At 47.7% G+C, this 17,146-nt stretch overlaps 1 protein-coding gene across 2 annotated transcripts in view; it reads left to right on the top strand.

The window, feature by feature from the left end:
* Positions 1-17,146, top strand: part of GPAT2 (glycerol-3-phosphate acyltransferase 2, mitochondrial) — a 128,612-nt gene that overhangs the window by 80,681 nt on the left and 30,785 nt on the right. For both annotated transcript variants that reach the window (XM_068274838.1, XM_068274839.1), the window contains exons 14-18: positions 7,413-7,483; positions 9,557-9,815; positions 11,633-11,766; positions 14,241-14,318; positions 14,394-14,525. In XM_068274838.1, the coding sequence (XP_068130939.1) occupies positions 7,413-7,483; positions 9,557-9,815; positions 11,633-11,766; positions 14,241-14,318; positions 14,394-14,525 (674 nt within the window). The remainder of the gene's footprint in view (positions 1-7,412; positions 7,484-9,556; positions 9,816-11,632; positions 11,767-14,240; positions 14,319-14,393; positions 14,526-17,146) is intronic.

Genomic DNA, 17,146 nt, shown 5'->3' with positions numbered 1-17,146 from the left:
GATACATGAAAGCAAGTTATCTGTAAAACTTTGGAGCTACCCCAGTGTATATCCAGGCTGTCACTAATCTGCATTGTCCCCCCTCCCTGTACAGAGCTCCTCCCTGCATCATGTTGTGGGCGAGCATCAGATGGATTTATTCTCATTTCTTGCCTCTTCATTAATGTAAATTGCTCCATCTCCCTTGATCCTTTTGTCTGGGAGCCTTTTGAACGCTTTGATACGTTTTGTGATTTGCGCACACTGCTGAAGTGATCTTTTGTCAGATGACAGCGCCTGGAAACAATGAAGAGGGGGCCGCAATAATGTAAAAAATGGTGGCACCTTTCCAGAGGGGACATGTGACCCCCCCCTCCTGTGTCAGTAATATTCCTTATCTAATGCCTGCTTCCCATGCTGAACGCTGGCTTTCACATTATAACCCTTTAGCTTCAGGCTGGATTGTGTACACATACACATTACAAAGTCTTGAACATCACGTAGAAAACAAACAACTGAACATATGACTAATTGTTTTCCTTGGCTACCTCAGAAGACCTCACGTCAAGTAGAAAGCATTTCTGCTTCCAGCTGTGATTAGAAGAAACGACAAAAACGCTATTCCCTTCAGGCCGGCTTCACACTGCTAACCGGCGGTATTAAAGCGTTGCGGTGCAATGGACGCATCGCACTGCAACGGTAAAAATAGCCATCAGAGATTACAGCGGCAGTGCATAATAATAATTCCCCTTCTGACTACAAGCCGAGCAGGAAGTGGGGCTCTCTAGCACTCGCTTCCTGAGGCCGAAAAACGAATTGCGCACAAGTGTATTAAAAAAAATTAGCTTGAGCGCTTAACGCAAATGCCATAATAATAAAAAAAAAATGTTGCGTCGCCATAGACATACATGACTTGTGGTTCGCCACATGTTGCAGCGCATGTTGCCCAGCAACTTTTGCAGTGAATCGGACATTTGCAGCAGAGGTTTGAAAACCCCAAAGACATTGGCATAGTGTTACCCTGCGGCAAAATTGGCCACCGCAACGTACCAGTGTGAAAGGGGCCTCAAACTAATGGTGTCCATATGGATGTGAAACCGATTATGCCATGACTGAAGATGGTCAATGGGATGCTACCGTAGTAATTTCAGCTAGCATGCAAATTTCATGCAAACTGTATGCAATTTGGTGTTGGGGCCAATCATAATCACATTGGAGTGCATTTAAATGGTCCAATTTCAATTTGTCAACAATTTGTATGCAAGTTGGAATTACCAAGAAATCAGTAGGTTCACACGATCTTTCTTTCCAGACCTTGATGCTTGAAATCTACACCCTGTTTACTTCTGGTTATTCCTGCCAGGGCGTAGATCTTAATCACACCCGCCGCGTGCTCTCGCCGTTCGCATCGCTATACCCATTCACTCTGCTGTCACGCTCACAGCAAAGCTACCGCATATCGATCAGGAGCCGATTTCATTGGATCCTGACCCCATGATTGGTGTGAGCCAATCACAGTGCAAAAATGGCATGGACGGCTCTGGTCTTAAAGCAGCCGGAGCCGTCCGGTCCAGAAGGGGTTAAAATGGTCACAATTGCAGCTGGGGACTTTGTATAGTTGGAGGTGGTGAAGGTGAGAGAGGTTCTCATCTTGCTTGAAGTTTCCACCTGAATGCCATTTTATTTGCAGAGATGAGTATATTGTAACAGTTCAGCTGTCAATCGCCAAACGCGTAGCCTGCACCATTTTCAGGCGATTTCCCGGCGATCGTGTTTCAGTGCTATAGAAGCGCTGAATGCGATCGCGGGGAAATCGCTGCAGTGTCCAGTGATTTTTTTTTTCCCGCGTGAAATCGCGGAAAAATCACTCCTGCAAAACGCTGGCAGTAATCGCCGGAGTTTTGTGCTTTCAAGTGTGAATGGGGCCTTATGCCGGGAATACACGGGTCGACCGGCGGCTCGGTTAGCCGCCGGATCGACCCCAGCCGCGTCCCTGCTCGTCCGCGCGGATCGATTACCGCTCGTCCCCGCCGGCGTTTCCTTATCAGCGCTCGATTCCCTGCCATTGTCCGCCGGCGGGGATCGAGCGGGCGGGGATCGAGCGGGCGAGGGTCGAGCGGCTTGATCGGGCCAGCTGAATATTCTCAGCTGGCCGGATCAGCTGGTCGATACACGGTACAGAAACAGTATGTATACCCTTTGGAATTATATGGATTTCTGCACAAGTCATAAAATGTGATTTTTAAGCCATTCCGTTGTTGATTTATTTCTATACTTTGGGTCGTTGTCCTGTTGCAACACCGATCTTCTGCTGAGCTTCAGCTGGTGGACAGATGGCCTTAAGTTCTCCTGCATTCATTTTTCCTTCGATGATAGCAATCCATCCAGGCCCTGACGCAGCAAAGCAGCCCCAAACCATGATGCCCCCCACCACCATACTTCACAGTTGGGATGAGGTTTTGATGTTGGTGTGCTGTGCCTCTTTTACTCCACACATAGTATTGTGTACTTCCAGGGCCGTTTCTAGCCCCGTTCAGCCGGTTTTGCTGAACGGGGCGCCAATGAGAGACAGATTGGGGGGCGCCAGGCAGAAGGAGAAGGATGTGACGTCACCAGGTGGGGTGCGTGCAGGTATGGCTTGTGCTATGGGCGCCATACCTGCCACCAGCCGCTGCCGCCATTGCCTGCGCCCCCCTCTCGCAATAATCCTATCAGTCAGTGCCGCCCCCGCCGCCTGAACATCCTCGTTATTGCAGGCATCAGCGCATAAGCAGTGTCAGAAGGACGCACGCTACTCGCGCACAGTGTACTCCACATGCGGAAGTGACTAATGACGTCACTTCCGCATGTGGAGTACTCTGGGCGCGAGTAGCGTGCGTACCTTCTGTCACTGCTTACGCGCTGATGCCTGCAATAACGTGGATGTTCAAGCGGCGGGGGCGGCACTGACTGATTCATCAGCGGAGGACTGGTCGCCGCAGATCTGAGGTCTGTAACCCCCAGTCAGCACCCAGCCCCCCAAGCAAGCCTTCACCCAGCCCCCCTAGAAAGCCGGCACCCAGTCAGCACCCAGCCCCCCCAGCAAGCCTGCACCCAGCCCCCCCCAGCAAGCCTGCACCCAGTCAGCACCCACCGCCCAGCAAGCCTGCACCCAGTCAGCACCCAGCAAGCCTGCACCCAGTCAGCACCCAGCCCCCCCAGCAAGCCTGCACCCAGCCCCCCAGCAAGCCTGCACCCAGTCAGCACCCAGCCCCCCCAGCAAGCCTGCACCCAGTCAGCACCCAGCCCCCCCAGCAAGCCTGCACCCAGTCAACACCCAGCCCCCCCCAGCAAGCCTGCACCCAGCCCCCCAGCAAGCCTGCACCCAGTCAGCACCCAGCCCCCCCAGCAAGCCTGCACCCAGCCCTCCCAGCAAGCCTGCACCCAGTCAGCACCCAGCCCCCAGCAAGCCTGCACCCAGTCAGCACTCAGCCCCCCAGCAAGCCTGCACCCATTCAGCACCCAGCCCCCCAGCAAGCCTGCACCCAGTCAGCACCCAGCCCCCCAGCAAGCCTGCACCCAGTCAGCCCCACAGCAAGCCTGCACCCAGTCAGCACCCAGCCCCCCCCCCCAGCAAGCCTGCACCCAGCCTCCCCCCAGCAAGCCAGCACCCAGCCCCCCCAGCAAGCCAGCACCCAGCCCCCCCAGCAAGCCAGCACCCTGCGCTAGGCAGCAGTCTGCCCCCAGGCAGCACCCTACCCCAGCATGCACTATGCCTCAGGCAGCCAGCATCCTACTCTAGGCAGCTCCCTGCCACAGCCAGCTCCCTGCCGACAGCCCTCAGCAAGCACCCTGCGCCAAGCCAGCAATTAGGGGACAGCTATGGCTACCTAATATCATGGGGATACATCTTGCAAGCTAATACTAATACTGTATATGTGCACGTGGCTACTTAATTATTTTATCGGGGGAACATGGCTAGTTAATTTGTTTATGGGCAAACTTGGCTACTTAATCATTTTATCTTGATGCACCTGCCTATGTAATTTGTTTGTTTGAGACACCTGGCTGTTTCATTATTTTATTTGGTGGTGTGTAACTACTTCACTATTTTATCTCGATGATTGTGACAACTTTATTTTTATTGTGCGGCACATGTTTACTTATTTTATCTGGAGGCATGGAAGTATTTGATCATTTTATCTGGAGGCATGGAAGTATTTGATTATTTTATCTGGAGGCAGGGAACTTATTAATTATTTTATCTGGAAGTGGGATTGCAACATGTACTGGGAGGGGGGTTGTGGGGTCAGGCCAGTGTGGGGGGGGGCATATTTTTTGACTCTCGAACTGGGTGAAATTTAGCCTAGAAACTGCCCTGTGTACTTCTTCCAAACAACTCCACTTTGGTTTCATCTGTCCACTGAATATTTTACCAGTATTGCTGTGAAACATCCAGGTGCTCTCTAAACGTACAGCAATGGTTTTTTTTTGTACAGCAGTGGCTTCCTCTGTGGTATTCTCCCATGAACTCCATTCTTGTTTAGTGTTTTACGTATCGCAGATTCGCTAACATGGTTGTTAGCATATCCCAGAGACTTTTGCAAGTCTTTAGCTGACGCTTTAGGATTCTTATTCACCTCATTGAGCATTCTGCGCTGTGCTCTTGCAGTCATCTTTACAGGACGGCCACTCCTAGAGAGAGTAGCAGCAGTGCTGAACTTTCTCCATTCATAGACAATTTGTCTTACCGTGGACCCAAAACTGGTGTGTGTTTTTTATAGGACAAGGCAGCTGTAACCAACACCCCCAATCTCATCTCATTAATTGGACTCCAGCTGGCTGACACCTCACTCCAATTATCTTTTGGAGATGTCATTAGTCTAGGGGTTCACATACTTTTTCCACCTGCACTGTGAATGTTTACATAGTATGTTCAATAAACTTTACTTTTACCATTGTGATTGCCTGGCTGTCCTGCTGAGCCTCTATCTCGAATACTTTTAGCCATAGACCATGCTATGCTATGTTGAGTGTGCCATGATATTTAAAATTTTAATAGCAGTTTCTTTGACCACTGAGCTATAAAGCCTTTGGAAATGTATTGCCACTTTGGGGTGTAGAGATGTTAAATGCTTGCAGCCAAAGTATTTATCTCTTCACTTTCACATTAGTGATGTATGCGGAAGTGAAGAGAGGAATACTTTGGCTGTGAGCACAGACCCCTCAGCAGCTTTACTATGAGGATTACAGCTTCTCATCTCCGCACTGTGGCACTGTTATGCGGTAAATAACAGCCTACACACTGCCCACCAATGGCATAGGATGCCTGACAGGGGACAGATGGATTAGGGACAGAGGACAGGGGGCAGAATATTGTATTTGGGCTCATAAGACGCAGTGACTATTCCCCCCCCCCCCCCCCCCACACACACACACACACACACACTTTTGGGGGAGAAAAAGTGCATGGTACAAAACCTCTCCATGGAAAAAACTGCACAGATGTTTGAATCAGGGCCTATACCTGTGAAGAGATACTTACCTCAGGAGGGGGAAGCCTCAGGGTCCCAATGAGGCTTCCTTGTCCTCTGGAACCTGGGGGAATCCAGCGCTGGCTCCCACAAAACTTCCTCGACAAAGCCTGACAAGTACTGCACAGGCACAGCAATATTAACCTACCGAGATCCAGTGCAGGTGCAGTAATGGCTTTTCATTCGGGCTAAGGCGGAAATAGCTGAGCCCATTTCATCTGCTCTATTGTGCAGACGCAAAGGACTTTCGCCTTCGCAGTAGCGCAGATACGGTTGGGCTCGGCTATTTCCGCTCTTAGCCCCGAACAAAGAGCCACTACTGCACCTGCACTGGATCGCGGTAGGTAAATATTTACCTTGCTGCTGTTCGGTGGGTCGCAGTGCTGGTTTGCTGGTACAGTGGAGGACAGGGGAAGCCTCGTTAGGATCCCGAGGTAAGTATCCCCCAGAGGGGTTTTGTTTTTTTTTTGTTATAAGTTTTAAAAAGGAGCAGTCAGCCATACTATCTAAAAAAAAAACTCCACATACATAACTAGATAAATACTTGGTCTACTTACATAACAGATATATTGCACTGTCCACATTTAGATTTTAGTGATGTTTCTATAGTAAAAAAAGAGAAAATCCTCCTTAGGATTTTCCATGTTGACTGTGTCTATCTTGAAGCCAATCCTGACATCATTTCCTCCCTCTGTCTGTGTATCATTGCCCACCCTCCTCCCAGTCTTCAGATACTCCCACCCAGCTCTGCAGTAGACAGTGCATTGTCTCAGTGTGAGAAATATTGGCCAATCAGAGAGGAACAGAGGTGTGGGAGGGGAAAATGGGAGGTAAAGAGGCTTCAGCCAGTCAGGCTGCATTAGTCAGGCTGCATCAGAGGGGAAAGTAAAGAGGAAACAAAGAAAAGCCAGCATGCCCTTCGACTTCCTTTGTGCGTTAAATGTACCAAATAAGAGCCAGGGAAACTGGGGAATGATGTTTTATGAAGAAGAAAAATAAGGGTGATTTTTAAAGAGAACCCGAGGTGGGAATTACTTTTACTATTGGGGCACAGAGGCTGGTTGTGCGCACTAAGACCAGCCTCTGTTGCCCCATCGTGTGCCTCCATGTCCCCCCTGCTCGCCGCTATACCCCCCGCATTGCTGGCTGTGTCGCCAGCTCAATGTTTACCTTGCGCTGTCAGTCAGCGCCGCTCCCCCGCCTCCTCCGCATCGGCGCCACCCGCCGCGTCACTTCCCTCCTATCAGCGGGAGGGAAGGGACACGGGCGGGTGCGCCGATGCGGAGGAGGCGGGGGAGCGGCGCTGACTGACAGCGCAAGGTAAACATTGAGCTGGCGACACGCTGCGTGTCGCCAGCAATGCGGGGGGTATAGCGGCGAGCAGGGGGGACATGGAGACACACGATGGGGCAACAGAGGCTGGTCTTAGTGCGCACAACCAGCCTCTGTGCCCCAATAGTAAAAGTAATTCCCACCTCGGGTTCTCTTTAACTTTTGGATTGCCTGGTTAGCATCCTTATTACTTGTTTACCAGATAAAATAAAGAATTGATTTTTGATTTTATGCCTGACAGTTACACTTTAACTAATATATGCCAAAACAAAGCAGGCTGAGGTACTGGTGGCAACATACCACCAGGATACTTTATATGCTCTGCCATTTATAAAGGGATACATATACATAAGCAGATGAAAAACACGATTGGAATGTATATTTTTAGGGAAAATAGGGGCTGTATAGCAAGTCATAAGTAAATCCAGACCACGATGCTGTTAAGGTGTTTTCTTTCTATTGATGTATGTCGGACTCGCATGTACTGCTGTTTATTTGTTGCATGCAGTTATCAGAAAGTGGAGTTGATTTAGTGAAGAACGGTTTATTGGCAGGTGCTCCTTAACCCTCTGCCTCCCTGTTTTCCAGCTGCAGTGTTCAGCTCAGCAATCATGGCTCCCAACATGCTGTCAGCACTTCTCCTACACAAGTACAGAGATGTAAGTACGCTGTCTGTCCCTGGGATGGATTGGGGACTTTGGATAGGAATTCTGCCAGATTGGACACAGTAATGTTTGTATGTTAGTAATGATGTCCCCCAAGACACATAAGAAGCGCTGTTTGTGACATGGGTTTTGGGAAAGCATTGTTTCCACATTTGTTTGTACCTTTAAAGTTAATGCCAACTAATAATGAAGCATTTCCTTGTTTTGTAAGACTTCAGGTCTAAATATATCTCATGTTCTTTCGCTGTTCACCTACACACAATAATTAATAGGCTGCCAAATTGAAAATATTAGTTTTCTGAAAGAGTGATTTACATTAAAAACATGCTTTTATTGAGTGAGTGATTGCTTTGGCATTAACGCTTTCGTTCAGGAACACGTTCTTAGTAATTTATTCACAAGAAATACTGAACATGGTAGAAGCTGAAGCTTGCACATGGTTCCCGATAAATGTATTACCTGAGGTGTGACACTCATTGTTAAGGCATAGAGACTAAAGGTGGCCACCCACCGTACAATAAAAAGATCAAATTTTACACCAATTCGATAAAAACGATTGCGTGTACAGAAAACATCAAAATGTCTTTAATCTATTCCAGCGAGAAATTTTATTGCATTTCCTTTTTTTTTTTCAATATAAGTTGATCAGGAATAGTGGATTTTTCTGATCAGTTTTTCTGAAAATTGAATGGTGTTTGGTAAATTGGCAATTTCTTGCGGTATAGACCAGGCATGGGCAAACTTGGCCCTCCAGCTGTTAAGGAACTACAAGTCCCACGATGCATTGCAGGAGTCTGACAGCCACAGTCATGACTCATAAAGGCAAATGCATTGTGGGTCTTGTAGTTCCGTAACAGCTGGAGGGCCATGTTTGCCCATGCCTGGTATAGACCAATGCAAGTTTTTCAGAGTTTTCAATTATTTCCTTTCGTAATTGGGTGAAAATTGAACACACGAGTGGTACATTGGCCAAATTTTCCAAATGTGAAATCGGGTTGGGTGTTTCAATCAGAAAAATTGTTTGGAATTCTCAGGTTGAGGCTAGGTTCACAGTGGGACGTTGCGGTGCTGCGTTATAAAGTCTTATAACACAGCTTACCACACTGCAATGATAATCCTATGCAATGGTCACAGTGCCATGTTAGTGTTGCATTGTAATGTTTAGCGTTATGGTAACCCACTGCTGCAGTGCATTACCTCTAAATGCACGCGTTACCAGGTACAGGAAAGCCTACTTTTCATTGCCTATATGCTTTACTGTATCTACTTTATGCGACCGTAACGCATCGTTAATGTGCGTTATCAGTGTTTTGTTGGGGTACGTTGTAATGTTGCGTTGCAGCTTTACAATGCAACGTCCTACTGTGAACCTAACCTAAAAAGAAATATAAAAAATTGTATGGTGTTACGGTTAATCTTCCCCCATACACCCATAAATTAATCACACCTTTGTAACGTCTATAAATAATGAATAAACTCCTGATTAAAAGGAACAAAAATAAATAGTAGCCTTATTACCTGATTGCGCTCACCAAGGAACATGTTCCTTGATCTTGAGCAAGCAGGGGAGAAGGCTATATTTGCAAAACAAAGAGGAGAAGCTTCTGTGTGACTGCAGCACTGATTGTAGGCAGAATTTCCTCAATGCATAGTTGTTTGACCAAACTGGGCTTGATATAGACATGAAGTATGGCTGCTAAGTGTTCAGTAACCTGGCAGTGTAGGTTTTTTTTTTTTTTTAAAAAGGGCAAATAGAATATATTCTATAGGTAATAAGGACAAATCTTCGTCCATTTGCTGTGCACAAATATCAAATGTAACATAGCCTATTACTATGTGCATATTAGGTGTATTGAGTACATAATCAGCGAGGCATAAAATAATAAACTCAGCCATTCAAAAGATTTATACAGCTCTCTCCATTATTCGGGTGCAGATCCAGCTGAACCTGAATTCGGATACCCTCTCTGGTCATAAAGTGCTCAGTTTTGATTCACAAGTGCAGTCAATGTTGATTCACCTTGCTCTTTAGTCAACTGTTGGTTTTCACCATGCTGTTTCCCTCAGGGGATCGGTTTATCCAGACTCCTCTCTGAGTTCACTGTGATGGTCACAGAAATCCTCCTGCATGGATTTGATGTGGGATTCTCTGGCCAGCGCTGGGATCTGCTCCGCCACAGTCTATACATCTTGCGCAACCATGTGACCTTGTATTCTGGACCTTCAGATGTGTATGTAGTGTGTCGCCCATCCCAACACAGCATTAGGGAACTTGGACAAAGGAGCGCCGCCCTTCTTCCTGTCTTCCTGTATGAAGCGATAGGAGGTAAGCATTCTGTGGCATGAAATTACGTATATGTGAAAATTGTACAACTGTATAATTGAATTACGTTTATGCAGCAGGAAAAGATCCAAGTGTAAGGCCCCGTTCACACTTGCGGTTTAGTAAAAACCGCACCGGATGTCCGGACCGCACCGTATCCGGACCGGACCTGATCCGTATGGTTCCTATCCGGATCCGGTCCGTTTGCATCCGGTTTCCGTGCGGTGTGAACACGGTTGCGGTCCGGATCCGGTTTCTTAAGGAGATAACATCCTGTAAATACCTGGGGTCTGGGAGGTCAGCAGAAGGGTCTGGGGTCATTGTTGGAGACAGGTGGACGTGTGGAGACCATCCGTGGATACAGAGACTGCAGTTGGGACCATGGATCCAGGCATTTTTTACTCGTAAACCTGGGAATTCTCTCCTTCCTGTTGTTCGCCTCCTTGTCAGACATATCAGACATGTTGCTGCCAAAAAGAGCTCCAGCATGAAATCGCTGCTGCCCCACTCTTTGAACGCTGGGCCCATGTGGTCCCCATCCAAAATGCATAGGAAGTGGGGTAGAACGTCCGGGTTTTGTAGCCAGTGTGTTGTGCGCTCTCCGGCTCTCATTGCTTTGTATTGGCCGGATGGTGCAGTCCGGCTCCGCTCCGGATACGGCTGCCGGAGGAGCCGGACCAAAAAATAGCGCATGTTGGAACGGAGTCCGGATCCGGTCCGGCTCCGGTCCGGCTCCGGTCCGGCAGAACGGACGCATGTGAACGGACGCATAGGCTTTCATTGCTATGCCGTGCGTCCGTTCCGTCCGTTCTGCAAGCGGTCCGGCACGGCGATTCCGGACGGCCACCGCTAATGTGCGGTGGCTAGCGGTGGCTATCCGGAATCGCCGTGCCGGAGCCGCACCGCATGCGGAACGGACGAAACGGACGCACGGCATAGCAATGTAAGTCTATGCCACCGTTCACATGCGTCCGTTTCGTCCGGACCGGATCCGGACTCCGGCGTCCGTTCCAACATGCGCTATTTTTTGGTCCGGCTCCTCCGGCAGCCGTATCCGGGGCGGAGCCGGACTGCACCATCCGGCCAATACAAATCAATGAGAACCGGATAGCACACAACACACTGGCTAAAAATCCGGATGTTCTACCCCACTTCCTATGAGGATTGTTGCGGCGATATTGGATCGGGGACACATGGGCAAGCATTTTGGAGTGGAGCAGCACGAGCTGGAGATGATGGCAGCATGTTGGAGGTGGAGGTGAGTGCTAAACAGCGGAGGGCCTGATTCCACAGGTCCCCCTTCTGCTGACCTCCCAGACCCCAACATTTTTTTTGTTTTTTACGTAACTTTTGCCAAACGGATCCGGATCGCATCCTGATGAACACCTGATGCAACCTGACCGGATCCGGATCGGATCCGGATCAGAACCGTACGGTTCCGATCCGGATCCGGTCCGGATCCGGTCAGGTCATCCGGTCCGTTTGGCAGACAACCGCAAGTGTGAACGGGGCCTAAGAGATCGCTATTACTGGAAATATTTGATCAACAATTGGACATTAATAAATACAATACTATACATTTCCTGTAGGTTCTAGGTGGTCGTTTATTCATCATGTTACATTTATCACTGTAATTACCAATTCTGTATTTTGTACCTTTGTCTGTATTATTATGTACCCCATGTTTGTTTCTTACTGTATGCAGCACCACCGAATATGTTGGCACTTTATAAATCGTCAATAATAATAGGTGCATAATGTTTCCACACAAAATGGCATCTGTGGCACTACCTTGTAACCCTTTCCTTCTTTCCCTGCAGCTTGTGCAGTGCATGCCCTGCTGGCACAGCTGCCCAGTTTACTTCTCGTGGAAATTTTTTTCACCCAAGAGGAGCTGAATGAAATTATACTGTGCCTATGCGCCCTCCTACCCAAGAATATTCTCCTGCTACCGGTATATATTTGTGAAGTTTGTTGTCTTTAATGAGTATGTTAAGCGAACAGAGTGTACAGTTAAACTTACCTGGTGCTTCTTCTTGCCCTCTCTAGTCATCTTGGTCCCTCGTCATTCTGCGCTGCTCCGTCCCTCTGAAAGCTGACCGACTGGGCCATTCGCTGGTATACTGCCCATGCACCGTAGCTGGGAGTGTTCGCTGCGTGCGGAGTTTTAATTTTTATGAACTGCACAAGCGCAGAACACTCCCAGCCACAGGAGTGTGATTGAGGCCACCAGTGGGCTGCGAATGCAGCTTTGGAGGGGCGCAGCTGCTGAAGGGAGCAGCATGGAACGACGGTGAGGGACTAGAAACGACTACAGGGAGCTAGAAAAAGCGGAGCAGTGCTTTTCAGTGCTGCTAGATTTGGGCGCAGCCAGCGCCACCATAGACTATAATGGGAATCACATCTATAGCGATGCTCCGTGAGTAATGTCGGCGCCGTCAGAAGACGGAGCTGAAGTTGCTTAAAAAACACTGTAATTCGGCCTCCAGCAATCGCTGGAAGCCAAATTATATCATTCCCCCACTATCCATGGCGGCCTGGAGGAGGAATAGTAATTAACACTACCGGAACTTGTGCAGCAGCAGGATCAGCCATATACCGGCTGTATCCTGCGCCCAAGTCTACCGGCGCCGATTTCAAATGTATGCAGTAAAAGCCCTAGGTAAGTTAAATGAGGGAATGTGTTTTTTAATTCTACTTTCCCTTAGTTCTTTTATGTGAAAGCGTAGATTGCGAATTATTGTCAGCTAACGTGCCAAACTGGCACGATGTATAAGTAATGCGTTTTCTGATTTTTTATTTTTTGTTTGTTTGTTTATAATCGTTATAATGCTTCTATTTTGTGATATGAGTAATAAAGCACAGAGCCAGCGTGGTCGTTTTTTAAGCCTGTAGAGTTTTCTTATTCAAGGCACAAAATATAATTTTCACAATATAACTTTAAAGAGACTTTGTGCAAACAAAAATGCCCCTGGGGGGGTACTCACCTTGGGAGGGGGAAGCTTCTGGATCCTAATGAGGCTTCCCCCACGGTGGTCTCGCTCCCCCCACAGTGGTTTCGCTCTGGCCCTCCAATTTGTCCGGCTGTTCACTATTTACCTTTTCTAGCTCCAGTGGGGGCGTTGTTGCGCCTCTCTGCTCGGAAATAGACGGAAATAGCCAATCCCAGTTCAGAGCCGAGAGCCACTACTGCACCTGCGCTGGAGTCGGGAAGGTAAATATTTACATGCCCGCCATTCGTGGCTCTGCAACGAGACCACCAGAGGACGGGGAAAGCCTTGATAGGATCCAGAGGCTCCCCCCCCCCCTTCCCCGGAGGTGAGTACCCCTCCAGGGGCATTTTTCAATGACACAGATTCTCTTTAAGATTCATTCTCTATACGACAATAAGGCTAGGCCTAGTGCCCACCAAAAATCGCAGTCACTAGCTCTTAGCAATTTGTGATTTGCAGAGCGATTTTTGAATGAATGATCGTTTTTGCACATTCATTCATGCTGAATTACTGCAAAAAATGCTAAATGCAGCGTGTTTGCTATTTAAAAAAAAAAATCACAAAACTGGTGTGGGAACACCTTCATACATAGGGTTACAGCAGCCAAGCACTTTGAAAAGCACTCAAAAGCGCTCTTGGTGTGTACTAGTTGTTAGGATTAGTGTAGTGCACAAGATTATAGGACAACAGGCCTTGCACGCATCAATTTTCCTGTTTTATTCCCTGCAGATTCAGTTACTTCAAAGCGGGAAATCTGTTGCACAATATGTCAGATCAATTGTAATTCTGATCAGTGTTTAACAAAAGTTGACATTTTTTTGATTGGACCACATAGAATATCTCAGTTGATTGGGGGCAGGGCAGGAGCAGCAGTAGATCCACAGCCCAGATTACACTGCACTGTGTAGTCTATTAAAAATTCATGTGCTTTGTGTGGTAGGAATCCATTACATTGACCAAAGCAGATTGATCTATTTGCCACATTGAGTGGCAATCTGTGTGCGTATGGCTACCTTAAATGTTAGAGAGATGCAAAATCTCTCATACATTCCTGTGGAGCATATTGTTTTAGTTCTGTTGGTCGGGGAATGGGAAGCTTAATTTGGCTGTACTGACAGGTCCCCAAGAAGATTTTCTGCTGGAACTGGTCATGAGGAAAACTCTTCTACCACGAAAAACACTAGCTGGATAATTACTAGGTAGCTAGCAGCTTTCATTTGCTAGCGCATCTCCCTTTACTGTGTTAGTGGAAATGCCTAGTGGCCGCAGTGGGCTACATCATTTTTTTTAGCTCAAGTCATATAAGATCGTGTGTGTGTGTGGTGCGTGCGTGAGTGTGTGTGTGGTGTGTGTGTGTGTGTGTGCGCGCGCGTGTGTAGAGATTTATGAAGGGGTGTTTGTGTTTCTGCTTACTTTGTCCATTCTTGTGTTTCAGCCATGTCAGTCCCTGTATGGTCTGAGTCAGGATGTAATGGACAAGCTGATTCAATGTGGTTTTCTCTCTATGTATGAGGTAAGGTTCAGTGACTCATGGTTCATTAGAAAGGCTCATGGCAAGGGTCAGCCTGATTAGCTTTGTCTTCTTTAGGATCCGAATGCACCACCAGCTTGTGACACCGGCAGACGGCGCTTCGTGGACAGTCTCATGTGGAGATCTGTTGATGACATGTCAGACAGTGACAGTGACCTCATGGAAGAAAATGTGAAGCGTCACTACAAGGTATCAATCACTAGTTCAAATTCAGCATATGCAGCAGCATTCCTTTATCTGAGCGTCTCGTAAAAGTAGTTCCCTGGCTGATCTACTGCTATATTATTCAAACACACAGCTGCTGAGGCCACTTGGTAATAAACAGTCTCTGTACTGTAGAGATGGTCAGTGAGATGCAATCTCAAATTGGTGCAATTGTTATGGTAATTCCATTCACATTATTACAGTATTTGCATAAAATTACCATGACATTTGCATCAACTATTATTAGCATCTCATTTGACCATGCCTATTGTGCTGGCTTTTTCTCATATTAACTAGATAAGGACCGCAGTGATTGAGATCTACGCCTTGTTTTGGTGGGCTCCTGGCTGGCAGGGCGTAGATCTCAATCACTGTTCGCAGCGCGCATCTGCCGCTCCCCGCCAATTGCGCCACTCAAACCCGACGATTCTCGATGCATCTCACAGGCTCTGCCTGTCTCTATGACGGCAGAGTCATGTGAGTGGGTCAGGAGCCGATTTCATTGGCTCCTGGCCCTGTCTTTCAATGTAAGCCAATCCCATTGGCTTACATCAACCTGTGGCGGATCACTCAAGACCAGTCTTATCAGCTGAATGATGGACTGTACACACGCCCGATTTGACGTCCGGACGACTGAACGACGGGACGTCCAAACGATGGGTCGATTAAAAAAATCTGGCGTGTGTATGGACCTTTACAGTAGGTAGTAGAAATCTGACATTACAGACAGATTTTGGACTAGCCTATCTTCTCATAGGGCGGTTCTCAGGTTTTTTTTTATTTTTAAAAGCACTTAGTGAATGACAGTTGCTCCGTCCAACTGCAAAAATAGTGTGCAGCAAGAAGGGAGGCTGGCCAGCATCTTTGTATTTATCATTTTCAGGGAGTGTCTTTATAAAGAATAAAGGCCACGCTGAGAATCCCCCTATAGAGAGATGGACTAGTTCAAAACCTGTCGGTAATGTCAGATTTCTACTACCTACTGTAAGTGACAGCAACATGGGAGAAAAGCAAACAATGGCTCATTTTACTCAGGAAGAAACGTGCTTATTTGCATATGTTTGCATACAGTGGGTTGCAAAAGTATTCGGCCCCCTTGAAGTTTTCCACATTTTGTCACATTACTGCCACAAACATGCATCAATTTTATTGGAATTCCACGTGAAAGACCAATACAAAGTGGTGTACACGTGAGAAGTGGATCGAAAATCATACATCATTCCAAACATTTTTTACAAATAAATAACTGCAAAGTGGGGTGTGCGTAATTATTCGGCCCCCTGAGTCAATACTTTGTAGAACCACCTTTTGCTGCAATTAAAGCTGCCAGTCTTTTAGGCTGGTTTCACAGTGGGACGTTACAGGCGCACGTTAGAGCAGCCTGTAACGCACCCCACCGCACAGCAATGAAAAATCAATGGGCTGTTCACAGTGCCCACGTTGCGTTACACAGTAACGCTGCGCCACCAGACAACGTACTGCATGCAGTACCTTCTAAGCGGCAGAGCCGTGTTAGACTGCTTGCACATGCTCAGTAACGTTGGGGAGGAGCGGAGAGCGGCCAGGCACATGGCTAATTAATATTCACTGCACTCAGTGACGTGCAGTGTTTACTTCCTGGAGCGGCCGCTCTGTGCAGCGATTGGCCGGCGGGACCACGTGATGCTGCATGCGCACAAGAGTACGCATCACGGCATCACGAACGCCAGAGTGAGCTGCACAACGCGGCTCACTCTGACGTCCACCTTAGAGAGCACCAGGCGTTGCGTTAGGGGCACGTTATGCGACCATAACGTCCCCTAAAACTCAACGTCCTGGTGTGAAACTAGCCTAAGGGTATGTCTCTACCAGCTTTGCACATCTAGAGACTGAAATCTGTGCCCATTCTTCTTTGCAAAACAGCTCCAGCTCAGTCAGATTAGATGGACAGCGTTTGTGAACAGCAGTTTTCAGATCTTGCCACAGATTCTTGATTGGATTTAGATCTGTACTTTGGGCCATTCTAACACATAGGTATGTTTTGTTTTAAACCATTCCATTGTTGCCCTGGCTTTATGTTTAGGGTTATTGTTCTGCTGGAAGGTGAACCTCCGCCCCAGTCTCAAGTCTTTTGCAGTCTCCAAGAGGTTTTCTTCCAAGTTTGCCCTGTATTTGGCTCCATCCATCTTCCCATCAACTCTGAACAGTTTCCCTGTCCCTGCTGAAGAGATGCACCCCCCGAGCATGATGCTGCTACCACCATATTTGACAGTGGGGATGGTGTGTTCAGAGTGATGTGCTGTGTTAGTTTTCCGCCACACATAGCGTTTTGCATTTTGGCCAAAAAGTTCCATTTTGGTCTCATCTGACCAGAGCACCTTCTTCCACATGGTTGCTGTGTCCCCCACATGGCTTGTGGCAACTTGCAAACGGGACTTCTTATGCTTTCTGTTAACAATGCCTTTCTTCTTGCCACTATTCCATAAAGGCCAACTGTAACGATTGCGGAATTATTTCCGAGGTCAGCGCACAAAATGTGCGCTGACACTGCGGAAATCCTCCACAAGCATACAAAACAACAGAACCCAGCTTTGGTGTAATGCACTTGTAGAGGGAAATTCCCACTG

The sequence above is a fragment of the Hyperolius riggenbachi genome, chromosome 3 (assembly GCF_040937935.1).
Source record: "Hyperolius riggenbachi isolate aHypRig1 chromosome 3, aHypRig1.pri, whole genome shotgun sequence".
In the NCBI taxonomy this organism is placed as follows: Eukaryota; Metazoa; Chordata; class Amphibia; order Anura; family Hyperoliidae; genus Hyperolius; species Hyperolius riggenbachi.
This window is presented reverse-complemented; position numbering and strand designations above follow the sequence as displayed.